Source organism: Lolium rigidum, chromosome 6, assembly GCF_022539505.1.
Source record: "Lolium rigidum isolate FL_2022 chromosome 6, APGP_CSIRO_Lrig_0.1, whole genome shotgun sequence".
Classification (NCBI taxonomy): Eukaryota; Viridiplantae; Streptophyta; class Magnoliopsida; order Poales; family Poaceae; genus Lolium; species Lolium rigidum.
Window position 1 is genome coordinate 961,633 of NC_061513.1, and position 20,721 is coordinate 982,353.

General features: G+C 40.8%; 1 protein-coding gene across 1 annotated transcript; it reads right to left on the minus strand.

The window, feature by feature from the left end:
• Positions 1 to 3,110: 3,110 nt before the first annotated feature.
• LOC124667104 (protein IRON-RELATED TRANSCRIPTION FACTOR 2-like) lies at positions 3,111 to 6,129 on the minus strand. Its single transcript, XM_047204432.1, has 3 exons — positions 5,821 to 6,129; positions 5,386 to 5,721; positions 3,111 to 3,322 (listed from the first exon to the last, which is right to left on the minus strand). Exons 1-3 carry the CDS (start codon positions 6,127 to 6,129, stop codon positions 3,233 to 3,235), a joined length of 735 nt encoding a protein of 244 aa, XP_047060388.1. The 3' UTR covers positions 3,111 to 3,232.
• Positions 6,130 to 20,721: the final 14,592 nt, after the last annotated feature.

A 20,721-nucleotide genomic window follows, 5' to 3' on the forward strand; every position in this document is an offset into this window, starting at 1 on the left:
TTTCCTCATGAGGTATAAACAGAATGTTGCCTCATGAACCCAAGGTTTAATTTTTTTCCTTCATGCTCTGTCCTTGTGTGGTGGTTGTGGGTATAATCGGCGAGCAGAGACTTGCGATAAGCAAGTTCATGCCCCCATTCCAGATAGCAGGGAGGAGAAGTGATGAGTGGCAAAAACACTCATATTTATCGCTGTTTACATGTACCTTCCATCATTACGTAAGAAACTTAATCCTAATTACTGAAAAATATATAAAAGTAAATGATAATATTATTTTTTATTGATTCCCATTTGGTCCATCTGATGTTCCTTATATAGGAGGACTTACTTGACCCTATGTGAGTTTCAAGACATGAGTCAATGTTTTTCCTGTTGTTTTGCTAAGTACACATGTATTTGTTTCTTAAAGTTTAGGTATCATATGTTCGGCTCTGCAAAAAAGCTCAATTCCTAGTGTTTGTATGAACTTCTACGTATGCATGTCAGACTAATTTTATAACTTTGTAATAATTTTGTTGACCATTCTATCGATTAGTTGATTAGATTTTTTTATTTCCTGTTAGATGGACCATCTAGCTAACTAAAGGATTTTGGTATTTACTTTGTGGAGTCGTTCGGATCCAATATTGGCTATTTCGTACCCAGGTTCCCTTTTTTATTTCCATCTGTGTGGACACCACTATGACTTGTGACCTATTTCGAACGCAGATGGTAACAATCGGCATGACACCAAGGTGAGCACGCCTACGAAATTTCTACAAAGTACACAGATTCTGTACATGCTTCACTGGCAGCTGCTTGAGTACTGAACAAAGTATTTTTGTATCTCCAGGTCCCATACACATACATCACAAGACTTGCTATATTTGGATATCAGCTCCGAGGATCTTAGGAGAATATTACAAACAACAGATATGGAAGTAGGTGCATTAGCAAATTGTGAAGCAAGATTGTAATCTATCTACTCTTATAATTTTGATGTACGGGATGTTATTCCAATAATAAATATATTTTTTACAAAAAAGCATTCATAGCCTATTATCAGTGTTTTGTTCTACACTTCAAGTGTTTTGCGATGTCACACATGAACTCTATGTTCTCTCACCGACAAAGAAATCTACCTTCTTCCAGATCAATTGTCCTATCATCTATTTCAGATTTTTTTTGTAAATATAATATTCAATACGAATAGCTTGTCTCTACTAACGCATACAACGGTTGCTTGAAATATGTAGCTATTTTTTAACGGTTATCCTACTGGTTACCAATGAAGTTTTATGTGTTGCATTGTATCCTAGCAACACCCAAAAATGGAACGCATTATTATCCATTGGTAGAGCCAGCAACTCCTATATGAAAATTTATGATATAAAAGCGATAAACAAATAACGAAGAACGATAAAGGTAAACACAACGGAGACGCAAGATTTAACGTGGAAAACCCCTTCCAACACAGAAGTGGAAAAACCATGGGCGCCAGCCAGCAAACCTTCACTATATCGGGGAGTGTTTACAAACACCGTGGGTTATCTTATAATCTGATAAACCCTAGCCGGCGGCTTACAAGATGTATATATAGGCGGTGCCAACGATCCGTACCGTCAACGGGTCTATAGGCGGTGCCAACAATCCACTACGCTTCAGCCCAAGCCTACCGGCGACGGGCCTCGCTCCGCTCATCAGAAGTTAACCTCCCTTTAGTATATGAATTTGGATCACAATATAAAAATTTAGATATGCATAAATGCGTAACTGTAGAAGAGATTTTCTGTGGTGAGCTTGGTATGACCCTACAACCTTCTTTCCGGTTTTGATCCTCCACGGCGTGACCCCTTCTTCTTCTGCTTGGCGTCAGCAAGATTTTTTTGAAGGCAACTGATAATCTACAGGTGCTCTCGGTCGTCAGCCATGAAGGTGCCCTTATCCTCTATAATTTGTTGGGTCATCTCGTTGTCTCAATTTATGTCTACAAGGAAAAGGAAATCATTAGAACACAGTAATAGGCAAACAACTATAGGCCCAGGCATAGTGCCGGCGCACCAAAAAAAATTGCATGCCGGTGCTATTTTCCGCCGGTGTACAAAACTTTAGGGGCGCCGGTGGTGCCCAGGTACCGCCGGCGCAGCGAAATAGTGGAGATTCGAAAGATGGTGCTAGTTAAGGATAACTATGAAGGAGTTAGTGATTTGTTTTTTAAGGACTTTGATGGAGCTTGGTTGTCTCAGAGATATGTTTTGTTCATGTGTGTTTTAATTTTCTTAACCTGATGTAACTTCTTAGTTAATGAATAAATCGGTTCTTATACAAAAATTGCAAAGGAATCTCCACATAATTGTTTTTGCCAGTGGAACCTCTCTAAAAGTGCCAAAGGAACCTGAATGAGCTGTCCAAAAACAAAGTGTCCAGAACGAGTGAGAAGTACAGAGGCTAGTACACTAGTACGACAGAATGTACTGCGACTCTAAGCAAGTACGATCAACTCCTCGTCTTGGAAGCACAAACGCAATGCTTTGCTGATTGAAGGATGCAATTTGCCATGTGCTCAGTTTGCAGCATGCTACACTACACGATGTGTCCGTTTCAAAAACAAAACAAAAAACTAGAGGATGTCCACATAATGACACTATGATATCATACAGTATTAGCTATTGTATTAGTTAAACATATTGCTCGCTGGGCTGTAGCCAATGCGCTCACTGACACCAATTATGCAAGTAGTAAGTTAGCTCTTTGCTATGTCGACATTTGCATATGCCTACCTGGTTAGTTCATGTAAAAACACGGTGCGGAGGCAAAATGATCTTTATTTCATATTATCTGCGAACATCATTACACATGCTTCAAAGATAGAATTAATCATTTCTGATATGTATGAACCACAGTATGAGACATATAGACATGGCCTCTGTCTTTTATCTGAATGCATGCAATTGCTCCCAGGCCAGTACTTCAACTTCTTTTTCCCTACTGGACATGTTCCACTATCAAATATGACGAAACCAAACAAAGTTCAAAACATTCGAAAACATGAAGCACCAGAGAATAATGAGTGACTGGTTGGACAAACGGATATAAATATAATGGTTTATCACATGGAACACGCGCTGCACTTTATATCACCAATGCATTAGTACTATTTAATTATGGTTTTCTCTATATCTACGGAATTCCTTTTGATTCACGGTAGTTAAACTACTGGTGCAGATACATCATATCAGTATGCTATAATCCGCTACTGATGCATCCCCGCCTTTTTCTTGATGGCATTTTCCAGTTCGTCACAGAACGCAGGACACACCTTGCTCATGGTTCGTTGGGTTCTCTGTTTCAACACAAAGTAGAAGCAAATATAAGTTATTTTATGAAAATCCAAATGAACATTTTAAGATGCACATGCATTAGCGTTTAGTTAGGTTTGCCACATTTTTAGTGTGCTGATTATTGAAAATTTTAAATTAATTAGATGACACATAAAAATTGTCATATTGATTCAAATAAAATAGCTATCATGATATTTATTTTCCCCATCCAAACTATTTATCAACTCTTTTATGGGGAAGTACGCATGGAAGGGATAGGAGAAGGTTCCTTGCATGTCACCAAGTCGGCATGATTGTCATAATGATGTGAACGATAAACATGATGATAGGAGTAGGTTGCATGCATGTTTCAGCCATCCATTAACTGCTTTATGATTCGTGCTGTAAAGTTATATCATGTTTCATCATGGTTCAAAAATTTGCGCCCGATTTAAAGTAATGAAACATACTAAAATAGTGCACACGGTTTAGTGTGCACGGTAGTATCTCATTTATCTATGAACAACTGTTTATCTGTTTGTTGGAGTTAGACATTTTACATTCACTATGATGAAGAAAGAGTTGAAGGCTTAATCGAGCCATTTGCAACAATCACGGTGAGAGCTTGATTTGTATCTCTTCATGCTAGCATGCCCTCACTATCTTGATTATTTAAGTTATTATTACTATTGATGATGTTTTGCGTTTTGTGGGATTTTCTAGTATACTTCTGTTTTTTTTCTGGTTAAGCATCATGGACATTTAAAATATAATAGATTTTGCGGAGGGTTTGTGGGAGCATGATGTAGGGGATCAAATAGTTAGGCCTTCAAGCTTGTAGTATAATATCTCTTTGTTGCACCTTATCAAGACCCATCCATTAATTTCACTAGCACGATGACACACCTTGAAGTTGGGGTTCGCAAGGAGGTGGGATAATACCAAGAATTCTTACATTATCTCAACACCCTACCTAGTTTGGTATGGACTAACCAGACCAGGTAGAAATTGGAGGAAGAAGCAAACTAATCCACCCAAGTGATCATGTTGGCCATGTATACACGGAAACAAGGGCACCAAGAATCATGGAAGTCGTCATCGATCTCCACCAAGCCAAGGGCATGATGATGGATCAACAAAAAATGTTGACATCCTTGTAGCTAGAACACTGGAAGCCCGCAAGATAGATCCCGGTCAACCTTTATTTGCAATGATTTCTCAATTTTGTACTATTGCTGGCACGTAAATGTAACTTTTCTTGAAACCCAGTTCATACATTATAAAGAAGGACCCTGATACCATGTGTGTTGGCTATGAGCTATCAAGTTAATGGCATTCCCCTTCTTGAAGGAATATATTTAGTGCAAGTTGGGCCGTATATAAATTTTTATTTGTAAGGAGTATTGTGTGTGATTTTGGGCTAAAGCCCATGCTGATCCATTTGAGACTTTTTGTATTGTATAAATTCCTTCCGGCTCATCCACAAGATGTTTTAAACTGTACCATCCAACTCATCAACGAGATATTTCAAAAATTACCTGCCACTATATATACTTGTACTGTACAATCAGTGGCGGACCTATGTTCAAACAATACTAGGCCATGGCCCACCTAGGTCAGCTCAAAACACAGAAGAGTGAGGACAAAAATTGACCCAAAAAAATGGTCTTCTTTCGGCTGGTCCGCCCAACAATTTTGATGTACTTCCAGCATTGATATTTGCTGTGAACGGGGACGAGTGCGGGGGAAAGATGTGTACCGAAGCCAAAAACAAATGATCTAATAATAGGTTATAGTGAATTACTTCATCCGCGCTTCCCATCTAGCCAATGTTTTGATCCTTACATAAACATTGTTCTAATTTTATGGTGAATAGTACCATTAATAGGCCCTGACACGATCCATTGTACCTATATTCTCTAATTCTACTTTTTTGGGGGATTCTCTAAATCTACTAGTAGAATGCATATGCATTATGTTAAGATCAAGTAGTATTGCGATATCTATTTTCAGAAACCAGCAAGTAGTATTGCTAAGATCAAGTAAACATGGATGGCAGCGTCCAGAGAAAAGGACATATGTGTACCTGAAGATGGAGGCTATAGAACGTCTTGTTCTGAAACGCGGAGGTGGACGAGCTGACGACGCGAAGCCCTTCCTTCTCAAGCACTTTGATGCACTTGGACATGGGCAGAGCTCCAGCCGTGTTGCTCAGCAGGCTGACCTGGACCATGACGTCCGTTTCGTCGATGCAGGTGGCGGAGACGATCGGGGCCGCGTTCTCCCTCATGCTGAGAACTCCCGGCTTGCAGTTCGCCCGGGTCAGCTCTTCCTTCTTCTTTTCCAGACCCTCCACCTGCTTCTGCAGCTCCGGAATGTACTTGAGCGCCTTCGTCACCGTGATCGGAATGCTCAGCTTCTTCTACAAATCGAAGACGCATCGGTCGATCAGAGGTTTGCAGGTGAATTAAATGATCGATCGGGACTTATCAATTTGATTTGAGAATTTTGTAGTACGCACGGTGTGATCGGTGTCCGGGAGGAGGGAGCGGAGGGAAGAGTAGAGCCCGTTGAGCTGTTTGCGGCGGTCGCGCTCGTACGCGTTGTGGCTGATCTTGCGGTGTGAGCCTGAGCCTTCGCCGCCGGCGGAGCCGTAGCCGCCCGAGGAGGTGCCGGCGTTGGTCGCCGCCGGGGCCAACAGAATGCCATCGAGGTCGAGGTCGAGTTCCGGCCATTGCTGGTGGCCGCCGGCGCCGGAGAAGATGTCTGCCTCCAGCGAGGAGATGCTGCTGGCGAAGGGGTCGTCGAAGAGCTGGTGCTGGTGCCCCATTGCTGGCCGGAAGCTCGAAGGTTGATTAGGGATTGATGGATGATGATTTGATGAGGGACAGATAGAGGGAACCTAGCTAGCTAATCTAGGAAATTGACTGCATTATTTTTTGTGAGACGCTAGCTAGAGCCGGGTAACTTACCCTACCTGCTACTAGCTAGTAGGAGAAGACTCTTCCTAATGGAGTTTTTGAGAAGATTAGCGTTATAACTTATAACTACTACTCCCAAACTATTTCTCTCGTCTGGAGTCAGCTTGAGCCAATTCCGGCGTTGTGGCCTTCCATTTATATAGGTGCAGGTGTTGAGGGGTGTCAGTTTCACATACTAGCTATTACGACTTTTCCAGATAATAGGGACGTGTCTAATTAAGTCTCCAGGTAACAACAAATACTGTTGGCATCCCAAGTTTTTTTACTTCATGCACTAATAAGATCGATTTTACTCGATTTGTATTATTGCATTTCTAGTGTTTTAAGAGTAGATGTAATTCAATAAGGGTCTCCTTGAATTGTAGGAGTTGGAAAAAAATAAGGATAAAAACGAAGAGAGATAGAGAGAAAGTGTACTAGGTATTCGGACTTGCAAAAATTCAGGTTTGGGACCAAGTTAATTATGATAACTTTGATTCATAGCAAATGTGAGTTATCATGGCGTTGTTGACTTACAAATAGTTATCCCAAATCCCACTCGTGATAGACATCAGATAAAGATTTTCCCATCCTTCCGTTTTGTATTAATCCGAAGTCTGATTGGACAGTTCTACACTATAACTTAGAAATATTTCTCACTTGCCTTGGAACTAACAAAAAAAGGCAAGAAAATCCCATGATTTGAATGTCAAGATCTAGCCTCTTTGATTCACATGAATCCGAAACCACTGAAATACGTTTAAAAATACATGATTGCAATATCATGTATACTTGAGTGATATGGGGTTGTGTTTGCACCAAACTTTGGTTGATCAAAAAATAGTAAAAAGGAATATATTTAGGGGACTTGAGTTGATGAAAATTTTAGTGCAAAAAAAATTAGTGGAAAAATTTCTACAAAAGTCAATCCAACATATAAAATCAAGTGATCCAAGTGAGAAAATTTTGTAAAGATTAAAATCCTCCAAATTGCATATGCTATGGATTTGTAGCAATAGGTATGAGCGGATGGAAGATTCCCTCAAATGCCATGCTAGGGCTGAAGGGGAAAACCTTTGACCTCGTGGTCTTGGCAGCGGTGGTGTATGCGTCATTACCATTGTGGGGACGTCGTTGTGGAGCTCCAACCCTTGTCTCGGTCTGGAGACAGCATGCATTGGAACTTCCAATAAAACATTAGCAACAATCATTCCATTGCATAAACACAAACATTAAATATTTTTACTTTGTTTGAACTTTGACTTGGTGTTTTACTAATCGAAAACAAGTCTTGACGACTCTTCTTGTACCTTTTTTTAAAAATTTATCTTTGGTGTGTGACTTTATTTATAAAGTGCGGCGAAAGTCTGTTTCAAGGAGTCAGTGATATTTCAATCATGCGAAATGAAGCTACATACACCAAGAAAAACAATTCCTTGGCTTGAAATCCTTTGTGATACATTTGAATCAAGCATACCCTTACACTTCCAGACTTGATAGAAATGCCACATAGAAATATGAAATCCGCAACCCTATTATCCTAAGGGACTAAAATAATCTAAAGATTGGAATTCTCTAAAGGTAAGAAGAGGCCGTTGGAGCTAGATCGCGCAATTACTTACTTAGTTTGACGATGGATTGATTGTTTATGTTGCCGTGTAACAGTTTTATATATATAGCGGATCCAGTAGTGGGCGGCTAGGTCTGGTCGACCAACTAATATTAAGCCATCTTTCGTACAATACGTATTGGAATCTATATATAAGATGCATTGCCCCTTTCTGGAAACCAAAAAAGAAGGGCGCGCGCGTATATGTCAAGCATCTCGGCGCGCTGTTGGCCTAATATTGGTACGATTCCAATTCGGGTACACTCAAGTTGGGGGTATTTTAGTTAGGAAGCCTGAGATAAATTCAATGATCCATCCGTTCTCAGACAAAACACACACGCATACTATAATCCTGTGATATCGCTGGCAGAATTACTACCGTACTAGCCAATGCATGCCATTTACTCGCAGGCTCGGGAGTAGCAGGTAGAACGTATAAAATAGATAGGCAGATCGATGCTGAATGGTTTTACAAGTGCAGTCGATCTCAGGGAGAGCTTATGTTATTCGATCGGGGACAGATGCCAGGGACGGATTCGCCACACTGGGTGCCCGTGCCGGAGCGCGCCCGGCGCGTGCTCGCCCGTGCCCTGGAGCGGGTTCCCTCTCTTCCAACACATACATATAGGGGGCTACGCGACGCTAGCTTCGCTTACGGCAGCGCTAAGCTTAACTAATTTACCCTGGATCGATCCAAGCAACAGAAATACATGCATGTATGGCTGTTATGCATTGACTCTAGGGTACAGTTCAAGATTAGTTAAGAGAGATTAATTACAAGACGAGCAGGCCTTGTGGCATTGGCAGATTGGCGCTAAGCTTTATAAATGGAATCGATCACTAACATGAGCTAAATTCTAAGCATACAAGATGACAATGATGGTATGAGCCGGAGGCAGGGGCACAGCGCGTGCTCGCCAGTGCAGTGGATGGGTTAGCCATCATCCAACACGTACGCACACGCGCCTGCGTATATGCCTGCAATCTAGCTGCTTTGCTCGGAGCATCTGTCACTCTACGGAAGCATCCTTCATATCGATCCAAAAGACCTAAACCTTTTTCGATCTGTCCCCCCTCTCTCTCGGTTTTAGCCTTTCAGGTTTCTTTCCCAGATCTCTTGGCACCACTGGTAGATGCTAAAATATTTCATACTTTTCTCATTCCAAATCACATAATGAAGAGTTAGGTAAATGAATTATAACATAAGCTATGTCTTAACTAGGTGAAACTTAGCAATTCCGTTATAGCATGTGCATGTAGCACGGTCGCACACACACCCCATCACATCACCACACGGATGCGTCCTTATGCTGGCTACAACCAACCTAGCCAAGTGGTGGAGCTCTAAGATTATCGAAATAAGTCACTACAAGCATTTCGCTGTTGACGAGAACATCGTCCCCTGCCTCCTTGGTGAGACAAACATGACTTCAAACTTAGGATTTCAGGCTATCTGATCATATATCTACTCCACTAGCCATGCAATCAATACTTTGGTTTTCACTCTGAAGCAAAAAAAAAAAGCTATGCACAAAAGTAATTCATTCACCTTATAGCTATGATGAGCTTGACGATGATGCTCAACTTTTTGATACCAGAGCATGTATCTACATCTTATATCTTATGCACATGCTAAAAGTGGGAGAAATTTTGTATCGTCAATGCTATGGGATGCGGATGTAGGTGCCAAGTCGGAAGAAACTAAGCGCCACTACTGGAGTAAGGGTAAATTATTCAGTTACTATTTTTATATTTAATTTAAACTAGCAAGGTGGCCCGAGCACTTGCACGGCCAACATAATTCTAGTCTAGGAAAAAGGTTTTACAAAAGAAATTTATGGTATCACTTATATATTTAGACCCTCTTGAGTATAGCGATCAGTCTCATCAATGCAACATCCTTAATTAGCTTACACAAGTGATTGCAGAGGATTATAAGAGGGTATGTGTGTCAAGATTTCTTGAGGTTGTAGGGTTCGTAGCATGTAAGACAAAAAAATTCGACCGCAATTACGAATAAAACCAGGATCTAATCTATGGAAGAGTCAAGATCTAATCTATGATATCAAAGAAACGAGATAGATGAGAAACTAAACCTCGAAGATCCAAATCGTTAATGAGATCGGATCTCGTGGTTGATGAAGAAGATCCTTCCGGTGCTTCTATTGGGCAGCACTTCCGTACTCGGTCACATGTACGGAGTCGATGCAAACGATCCTCTCTCCGTTCCAACGGAGCAGCGGATATAGTATATCCCCTCGAAATCCTAGCAGCACGACAGCGTGGTGGTGGTGGTGGAGGAGAATTTCTTCAGGGTTCGCCAACCGGCGCAGGAAGAAGGAGGAGGAAGAGAGGTGGCGGATAGGGTTGGGAGAGAGGGCAAGGTGGCGGATAGGGTTGGGAGAGAGGGCAAGGTGGCCGGCCACCCCTCACCTCTATATATAGAGGGGGTGCGGCTAGGGTTGCCCCCTTTGGCCCACCTCCTCCTAGGGCCGATGCATGGGGAGGGGGTGGGGGAACTCCCCCCCCCCCCCACAAGTCTCACCCCCACCCCCCTAAAAGATAGGGATTTGATCTTATCCTGAGGAGGGCTGGCTGGGCTTGTTGGGCCTGGTGAAGCTAGCCCATGAGGCCCCCGCAGCATCCCCTCAACCCATGTGGCCCCTCCCGGGTAGTGGGATGATACGTTACAAATGTATCTATAGTTTTTTATGATCCATGCTTGTTTTACACCAATTGCTATATATTTTTTTACACTTCATGTCACTTTTATACATTTTTTGGAACTAACCTATTGACAAGATGCCACAGTGCCAGTTCCATGTTTTCTATTGTTTTGTATTTCAAAAAACTTGTACAGGAAATATTCTCGGAATTGGGCGAAACAAAAGCCAAAGATCTTATTTTTCCGTAATGAAGATGAAGTCCGGAGGAGAGACGAGGAGTGGCTATAGGGCGGCCAGACCATGCCTTGGTGCGGCCTAGGCCCTGGTCGCGCCAAGGTGTGGTGTGGGGCCCCCTGGGCTCCACCGACCTTGCCCTTCCTCCTATAAGAAGCCTCCCGACGTGTGAAACCTAAATCAATCAGCCTCCATCCTAGAAAAGTTCCGTAGCTCCGCCGTCGCTGAAGACAAGTTTTGTGGGATAGAAGTCTCTGTTCCGGCAACCCGCTGATGCGTGCAGTTAACACACGTCCGTTGGGAACCCCAAGAGGAAGGTGTGATGCGTACAGTAGCAAGTTTTCCCTCAGAAAGAAACCAAGGTTTATCGAACCGAGTAGGAGCCAAGAAGCACGTTGAAGGTTGATGGCGGCGAAGTGTAGTGCGGCGCAACACCAGGGATTCCGGCGCCAACGTGGAACCCGCACAACACAATCAAAGTACTTTGCCCCAACGTAACAGTGAGGTTGTCAATCTCACCGGCTTGCTGTAAACAAAGGATTAGATGTATAGTGTGGATGATGATGTTTGTTTGCGAAGAACAGTAAAGAACAAATATTGCAGTAGATTGTATTTCAGATGTAAAGAATTGGACCGGGGTCCACGGTTCACTAGTGGTGTCTCTCCCATAAGATAAATAGCATGTTGGGTAAACGAATTACATTTGGGCAATTGACAAATAAAGAAGGCATAACAATGCACATACATATATCATGATGAGTACTATGAGATTTAATCAGGGCATTACGACAAAGTACATAGACCGCTATCCAGCATGCATCTATGCCTAAATAGTCCACTTTCGGGTTATCATCCGAACCCCTTCCGGTATTAAGTTGCAAGCAACGTGACAATTGCATTAAGTATGGCGCGTAATGTAATCAACACAAATATCCTTAGACAAAGCATCGATGTTTTATCCATAGTGGCAACAAGACATCCACAACCTTAGAACTTTCCGTCACCGTCCCGCATTTAATGGAGGCATGAACCCACTATCGAGCATAAATACTCCCTCTTGGAGTTACAAGTATCAACTTGGCCGGAGCCTCTACTAGCAACGGAGAGCATGCAAGAACATAAACAACATATATGATAGATTGATAATCAACTTGACATAGTATTCAATATTCATCGGATCCCAACAAACACAACATGTAGCATTACAAATAGATGATCTTGATCATGATAGGCAGCTCACAAGATCTAACATGATAGCACAATGAGGAGAAGACAACCATCTAGCTACTGCTATGGACCCATAGTCCAGGGGTGAACTACTCACACATCGATCCGGAGGCGATCATGGCGATGAAGAGCCCTCCGGGAGATGATTCCCCTCTCCGGCAGGGTGCCGGAGGCGATCTCCTGAATCACCCGAGATGGGATTGGCGGCGGCGGCGTCTCAGTAAGGTTTTCCGTATCGTGGCTCTCGGTACTGGGGTATTCGCGACGAAGGCTTTAAGTAGGCGGAAGGGCAGGTCAGGAGGCGTCACGGGGGCCCCACACGCTAGGGCCGCGCGGCCCCCCCCCTGGGCCGCGCCGCCCTAGTGTGGCGGCGCCCCGTGGCCCCACTTCGTATCTCCTCCGGTCTTCTGGAAGCTTCGTGGAAAAATAGGCCCCTGGGCGTTGATTTCGTCCAATTCCGAGAATATTTCCTTTGTAAGATTTCTGCAACCAAAAATAGCAGTAAAACAAAGAATCGGCTCTTCGGCATCTCGTCAATAGGTTAGTGCCGGAAAATGCATAATAATGACATATAATGTGTATAAAACATGTGAGTATCATCAATAAAGTAGCATGGAACATAAGAAATTATAGATACGTTTGAGACGTATCAAGCATCCCCAAGCTTAGTTCCTACTCGCCCTCGAGTAGGTAAACGATAACAAAGATAATTTCTGAAGTGACATGCTATCATAATCTTGATCATACTATTGTAAGCATATGAGATGAATGCAGCGATTCGAAGCAATGATGAAGATAATGAGTAAACAAATGAATCATATAGCAAAGACTTTTCATGAATAATACTTTCAAGACAAGCATCAATAAGACTTGCATAAGAGTTACTCATAAAGCAATAAATTCTTAGTAAAGGCATTGAAGCAACACAAAGGAAGATATAAGTTTCAGCGGTTGCTTTCAACTTCAACATATTTATCTCATGGATAATTGTCAACACAAAGTAATATAACAGGTGCAATAGGTAAACATGTAAGAATCAATGCACACAGCTTGATACAAGTGTTTGCTTCGGGATAGAAAGAATAGGTAAACCGACTCAACAATAAAGTAGAAGATTGGCCCTTCGCAGAGGGAAGCATGGATTACTCGTTTTTGTGCTAGAGCTTTTCATTTTGAAAACAAGAAACAATTTTGTCAACGGTAGTAATAAAGCATATGTGTTATGTATAAGATATCCTATAAGTTGCAAGCCTTATGCATAGTATACCAATAGTGCTCGCACCTTGTCCTAATTAGCTTGGATTAACATGGATTATCATTGCATAGCATATGTTTCAACCAAGTGTCACAAAGGGGTACCTCTATGCCGCCTGTACAAAGGTCTAAGGAGAAAGCTCGCATTGGATTTCTCGCTTTTGATTGTTCTCAACTTAGACATCCATACCGGGACAACATAGACAACAGATAATGGACTCCTCTTTAATGCATAAGCATTCAATAACAGTTAAAATTCTCATAAGAGATTGAGGATTAATTGTCCAAACTGAAACTTCCACCATGGATCATGGCTTTAGTTAGCGGCCCAATGTTCTTCTCTAACAATATGCATACTCAAACCATTTGATCATGAAAATCTCCCTTACTTCAGACAAGACGAACATGCATAGCAACTCACATGATATTCAACAAAGGTAAAAGTTGATGGCGTCCCCGAAACATGGTTACCGCTCAACAAGCAACTTATTAAGAAATAAGACACATAAGTACATATTCTTCACCACAATAGTTTTTAAGGCTACTTTTCCCATGAGCTATATATTGCAAAGACAAAGAATAGAAGTTTAAAGGTAGCACTCAAGTAATGTACTTTGGAATGGCAGAGAAATACCATGTAGTAGGTAGGTATGGTGGACACAAATGGCATAGTATTTGGCTCAAGGATTTGGATGCACGAGAAAAATTTCTCTCAATACAAGGCTAGGCTAGCAAGGTTGTTTGAAGCAAACTCAAGTATAAAAGGTGCAGCAAAGCTCACATATGAACATATCGTAAGTATTATAAGACTTTACATTGTCTCCTTGTTGTTCCAACACCTTAACCAGAAAATATCTAGACTCTAGAGACCAATCATGCAAACCAAATTTTAACAAGCTCTATGTAGTTATTCATTAATGGGTACAAAGTACATGATGCAAGAGCTTAAACATGATCTATATGAGCACAACAATTGCCAAGTATCACATTATTCAAGACATTATACCATTTACCACATGCGGCATTTTCTGTTTCCAACCATATAACAATGAATGAAGTAGTCCAACCTTCGCAATGAACATTAAAGATAAAGCTAAGAACATATGTGTTCATACGAAACAGCGGAGCGTGTCTCTCTCCCAAACAAGGAATGCTAGGATCCGACTTTATTCAAACAAAAACAAAAACAAAAACAAACAGACGCTCCAAGTAAAGCACATAAGATGTGATGGAATAAAAATATAGTTTCACTAGAGGTGACCTGATAAGTTGTCGATGAAGAAGGGGATGCCTTGGGCATCCCCAAGCTTAGACGCTTGGGTCTTCTTAAAATATGCAGGGATGAACCACGGGGGCATCCCCAAGCTTTGACTTTTCACTCTTCTTGATCATATTGTATCACCCTCCTCTCTTGACCCTTGAAAACTTCCTCCACACCAAACTCAAAACAATCTCATTAGAGGGTTAGTGCATAATTGAAAATTCATATATTCAGAGGTGACATAATCATTCTTAACACTTCTGGACATTGCACAAAGCTACTGAAAGTTAATGGAACAAAGAAATCCATCAAACATAGCAAAACAAGCAATGCGAAATAAAAGGCAGAATCTGTCAAAACAGAACAGTCCGTAAAGACGAATTTTTTTAAGGCACCAGACTTGCTCAGATGAAAATGCCCAAATTGAATTAAAGTTGCGTACATATCTGAGGATCACGCACGTAAATTGGCAGATTTTTCTGAGTTACCTACAGAGAACCATGCCCAAATTCGTGACAGCAAGAAATCTGTTTCTGCGCAGTAATCCAAATCTAGTATTGACTTTACTATCAAAGACTTTACTTGGCACAACAATGCAATAAAATAAAGATAAGAAGAGGTTGCTACAGTAGTAACAACTTCCAAGACTCAAATATAAAACAAAAGTGCAGAAGTAAAATAATGGGTTGTCCCCCATAAGCGCTTTTCTTTAACGCCTTTCAGCTAGGCGCAGAAAGTGTGTATCAAGTATTATCAAGAGATGAAGCATCAACATCATAATTTGTTCTAATAATAGAATCATAAGGTAACTTCATTCTCTTTCTAGGGAAGTGTTCCATACCTTTCTTGAGAGGAAATTGATATTTAATATTACCTTCCTTCATATCAATGGTAGCACCAACAGTTCGAAGAAAAGGTCTTCCCAATATAATGGGACAAGATGCATTGCATTCAATATCCAAGACAACAAAATCAACGGGGACAAGGTTATTGTTAACCATAATACGAACATTGTCAATCCTCCCCAAAGGTTTCTTTATAGCATTATCATTACTAGTGGTGGTAATAGTCCAAACTTTAGCTACATTATTCTCTTTAGCTAGTTTTTCATTTTCTTCTCTTTCCCACCTAGCATGCAATTCAGCCATCAATCTAATATTTTCATTAATTCGAACTTGGATGGCATTTGCTATAGTAACAATTTTATTTTCATTATCCTTATTAGGCATAACTTTCAATTTTAAAAGATCAACATCAGAGGCAAGTCTATCAACCTTAGAGGCAAGAATATCAATTTTATCAAGCTTTTCTTCAACATATTTGTTAAAAGCAGTTTGTGCACTAATAAATTCTTTAAGCATGGCTTCAAGACCAGGGGGTACACTCCTATTATTGTTGTAAGAATTCCCATAAGAATTACCATAACTATTACCATTAGCAGAAGGATATGGCCTATAGTTGTTACCAGAATTATTTCTATAAGCATTGTTGTTGAAATTATTACTTTTAATGAAATTCACATCAACATGTTCTTCTTGGGCAACCAATGAAGCTAAAGGAACATTATTAGGATCAACATTAGATCTACCATTCACAAGCATAGACATAATAGCATCAATCTTATCACTCAAGGAAGAGGTTTCTTCAACAGAATTTACCTTCTTACCTTGTGGAGCTCTTTCCGTGTGCCATTCAAAGTAATTTATCATCATATTATCAAGAAGCTTTGTTGCCGCCCCCAAAGTAATGGACATAAAGGTACCTCCAGCAGCTGAATCCAATAGGTTCCGCGAAGAAAAATTCAGTCCCGCATAAAAGGTTTGGATGATCATCCAAGTAGTTAGTCCATGGGTAGGGCAATTCTTCACCAAAGATTTCATTCTCTCCCATGCTTGAGCAACATGTTCATTATCTAATTGCTTAAAATTCATTATGCTACTTCTCAAAGATATAATTTTAGCGGGAGGATAATATCTACCAATAAAAGCATCCTTACATTTAGTCCATGAATCAATACTATTTCTAGGCGAGAGATAGCAACCAGTCTTTAGCTCTTCCTCTTAAGGAGAAAGGAAACAATTTCAATTTTATAATGTCACCATCTACATCCTTATACTTTTGCATTTCACATAGCTCAACAAAATTATTAAGATGGGCAGCGAGCATCATCGGAACTAACACTAGAAAATTGCTCTCTCATAACAAGATTCGAGTAAAGAAGGTTTAATTTCAAAGAATTCTGCTCGTAGTAGCAGGTGGAGCAATAGGTGTGCATAGGAAATCATTATTATTTGTGCTAGTGAAGTCACACAACTTAGTATTCTCAACAGTACCCATTTTAGCAGTAGTAAATAAAGCAAACTAAGTAAAGTAAATGCAAGTAACTAATTTTTTTTGTGTTTTTGATATAGAGAACAAGACGGTAAATAAAGTAAAACTAGCAACTAATTTTTTTGTGTTTTGTTTTAGTGCAGCAAACAAAGTAGTAAATAAAGTAAAACAAATCAAGACAAAAACAAAGTAAAGAGATTGGATGTGGGAGACTCCCCTTGCAGCGTGCCTTGATCTCCCCGGCAACGGCGCCAGAAAAAGTGCTTGATGCGTGCAGTTAACACACGTCCGTTGGGAACCCCAAGAGGAAGGTGTGATGCGTAAAGTAGCAAGTTTTCCCTCAGAAAGAAACCAAGGTTTATCGAACCAGTAGGGAGCCAAGAAGCACGTTGAAGGTTGATGGCGGCGAAGTGTAGTGCGGCGCAACACCAGGGATTCCGGCGCCAACGTGGAACCTGCACAACACAATCAAAGTACTTTGCCCCAACGTAACAGTGAGGTTGTCAATCTCACCGGCTTGCTGTAAACAAAAGATTAGATGTATAGTGTGGATGATGATGTTTGTTTGCGAAGAACAGTAAAGAACAAATATTGCAGCAGATTGTATTTCAGATGTAAAGAATTGGACCGGGGTCCACAGTTCACTAGTGGTGTCTCTCCCATAAGATAAATAGCATGTTGGGTGAACGAATTACAGTTGGGCAATTGACAAATAAAGAAGGCATAACAATGCACATACATATATCATGATGAGTACTATGAGATTTAATCAGGGCATTACGACAAAGTACATAGACCGCTATCCAGCATGCATCTATGCCTAAATAGTCCACTTTCAGGTTATCATCCGAACCCCTTCCGGTATTGAGTTACAAGCAACAGACAATTGCATTAAGTATGGTGCGTAATGTAATCAACACAAATATCCTTAGACAAAGTATCGATGTTTTATCCCTAGTGGCAACAGCACATCCACAACCTTAAAACTTTATGTCACTGTCCCAGATTTAATGGAGGCATGAACCCACTATCGAGCATAAATACTCCCTCTTGGAGTTACAAGTATCAACTTGGCCAGAGCCTCTACTAGCAACGGAGAGCATGCAAGAACATAAACAACATATATGATAGATTGATAATCAACTTGACATAGTATTCAATATTCATCGGATCCCAACAAACACAACATGTAGCATTACAAATAGATGATCTTGATCATGATAGGCAGCTCACAAGATCTAACATGATAGCACAATGAGGAGAAGACAACCATCTAGCTACCGCTATGGACCCATAGTCCAGGGGTGAACTACTCACACATCGATCCGGAGGCGATCATGGCGATGAAGAGCCCTCCGGGAGATGATTCCCCTCTCCGGCAGGGTGCCGGAGGTGATCTCCTGAATCCCCCGAGATGGGATTGGCGGCGGCGGCGTCTCAGTAAGGTTTTCCGTATCGTGGCTCTCGGTACTGGGGTATTCGCGACGAAGGCTTTAAGTAGGCGGAAGGGCAGGTCAGGAGGCGTCACGGGGGCCCCACACGCTAGGGCCACGCGGGCCCCCCTGGGCCGCGCCGCCCTAGTGTGGCGGCGCCCCGTGGCCCCACTTCGTATCTCCTCCGGTCTTCTGGAAGCTTCGTGGAAAAATAGGCCCATGGGCGTTGATTTCGTCCAATTCCGAGAATATTTCCTTTGTAGGATTTCTGCAACCAAAAACAGCAGAAAACAACAACTGGCTCTTTGGCATCTCGTCAATAGGTTAGTGCCGGAAAATGCATAATAATGACATATAATGTGTATAAAATATGTGAGTATCATCAATAAAGTAGCATGGAACATAAGAAATTATAGATACGTTTGAGACGTATCACCCGCCGGGACGGGGAATTGCCCCCGTAGCCATATCCATCGACTCCACCGCCATCTTCATCGCGTTGCTGACTCCCATGATAAGGAGGGAGTAGTTATCCCCCGAGGATGAGGGCTTTACCGGTAGCTATGTGGTCTATCTATGTCTCCATATGTATGATCTTTATGTGATCATGAGCTTTGTAATCTATTTGAATATGTAGTTGTTGTTCTTCAGCTATTATGCTACTCAAGTGGTTTTATTATGTGATCTCAAGGGACATCTTGTCCAACGGTGTGAAGGTGACAGTGTGCACACCATGTTTGTTTCTTAAGCTTAATTTATAGAAATACTTATGAATTGTGGTGTCTAGTTATTACCATCTTTGTATGCTAAAGGTGATAGTACGCGGGGGGCGTCCATAGATTGGGAATATGCAAACTTTTATGAATGCTTATGCAGCCCTACACAGTGAATTTGTGTTTGTTATCAAATCGGAGAGTGGTTTGGAGTAGCATAGTGAAGTGATAATATCTATGTATTCAATTATGGCATCATTGTTGAGAGTATCCACTAGTGAAAGTATATATGAACCCTAGGCCTGGTTTCTAAGCATTGAAACACCATTTACAACCAGTTATGCTACATGTTTTCTTGCTGCCATTTTTATTTCAGATTACAATTACCACTCATAATCATCCATATTACTTGTATTTCACTATCTCTTCACCAGACTAGTGCACCTATACACCTAACAAGTGTATTGGGTGTGTTGGAGACACAAGAGACTTCTTGTATCGTAATTGCAGGGTTGCTTGAGAGGGATATCTTTGACTTCTACCTCCCGGAGTTTGATAAACCTTGGGTGATCCACTTAAGGGAAACTTGCTGCTGTTCTACAAACCTCTGCACTTGGAGGCCCAACACTATCTACAAGAATAGAAGCGTGCGTAGACATCAAACTCTTTTCTGGCGCCGTTGCCGGGGAGGTAAGGTAAAAGGTACTCACATCCTCTGGCTACTAAGTCTTTCAGTTGTTGGTGAGTGCTCGAAGTTATTTCATTTAGATTATGAAATTATATCTTTTTTGCTTCTTGTTTTTATTATCACTAGTTAGGCTTAATGGAAAACAACAACAAAATTAGAGAGCTTTATAGTATTTATCTTAAGTTAGGACATGAGGTGTTTGAAGAGAAAATTAAAAAAACCTATGGAACTTTACTTGCATGTTAATAGCAATGTTATTAGTATGAATTCTTTGAACACCATTATTGCTAATGCTATGGAAAAGTATAAGCTTTGGGAAGTGGTTTTGATGAGCATGATATTTTTATTCCCCCAAGCACGGAGGAGGAAATTTACTTTGATGATACTATGCCTCCAATATATGATGATTACAATGATGATTATGTTATTTTCAGTCCACCTACTATTGAGGATAAAAGTAATTATGATTACAATATGCCTCCTATATTTGATTATTATGGTGATGAGAATAATAATGATAGCTATTTTGTTGAATTTGCTCCCACTACAATTAATAAGAATGACTATGCTTATGCGGGGAGTAATAATTCTATGCATGTGGTTCATGATAAGAATGTTTTATGTGATAGTTATATTGTTGAGTTTATTCATGATGCTACTGAAAGTTATTATGACAGAGGAAAATATGGTTATAGAAGTTTTCATGTTACTAAAACACCTCTCTATATGCTGGAATTTTTGAAGTTGCACTTGTTTTGCTTTCCTATGCTTGTTATTATGTGCTTCTTTGATTTATTTTCTTACAATATTTATATGCATAGGAAGTGGGTTATACTTAAATGTGTCTCATATTTGCCCCTTGATGCTCTCTTTTAGTTCAATTCATATTTCTTATGTGAGCATCTTCTCAAATTACTGCGCCTAGCTGAAAGGCGTTAAAGAAAATTACTCTTGGGAGATAACCCATATTTTATTTCTGTAATTTTTCTTTTGTTGAGTCTTGGAAGTTGTTGCCTCTGTAACGATCTCTCCTTATCACTTTTATT

Coding starts and splice junctions, on each gene's coding strand:
- LOC124667104 (XM_047204432.1), bottom strand. CDS start 6,129: ATGGGGCACCAGCACCAGCTCTTCGACGACCCCTTCGCCAGCAGCATC. Junction 5,722..5,820: donor TCCCGGACACCGATCACACC/GTGCGTACTACA, acceptor TTCGATTTGTAG/AAGAAGCTGAGCATTCCGAT. Junction 3,323..5,385: donor TCTATAGCCTCCATCTTCAG/GTACACATATGT, acceptor GTGTTGAAACAG/AGAACCCAACGAACCATGAG.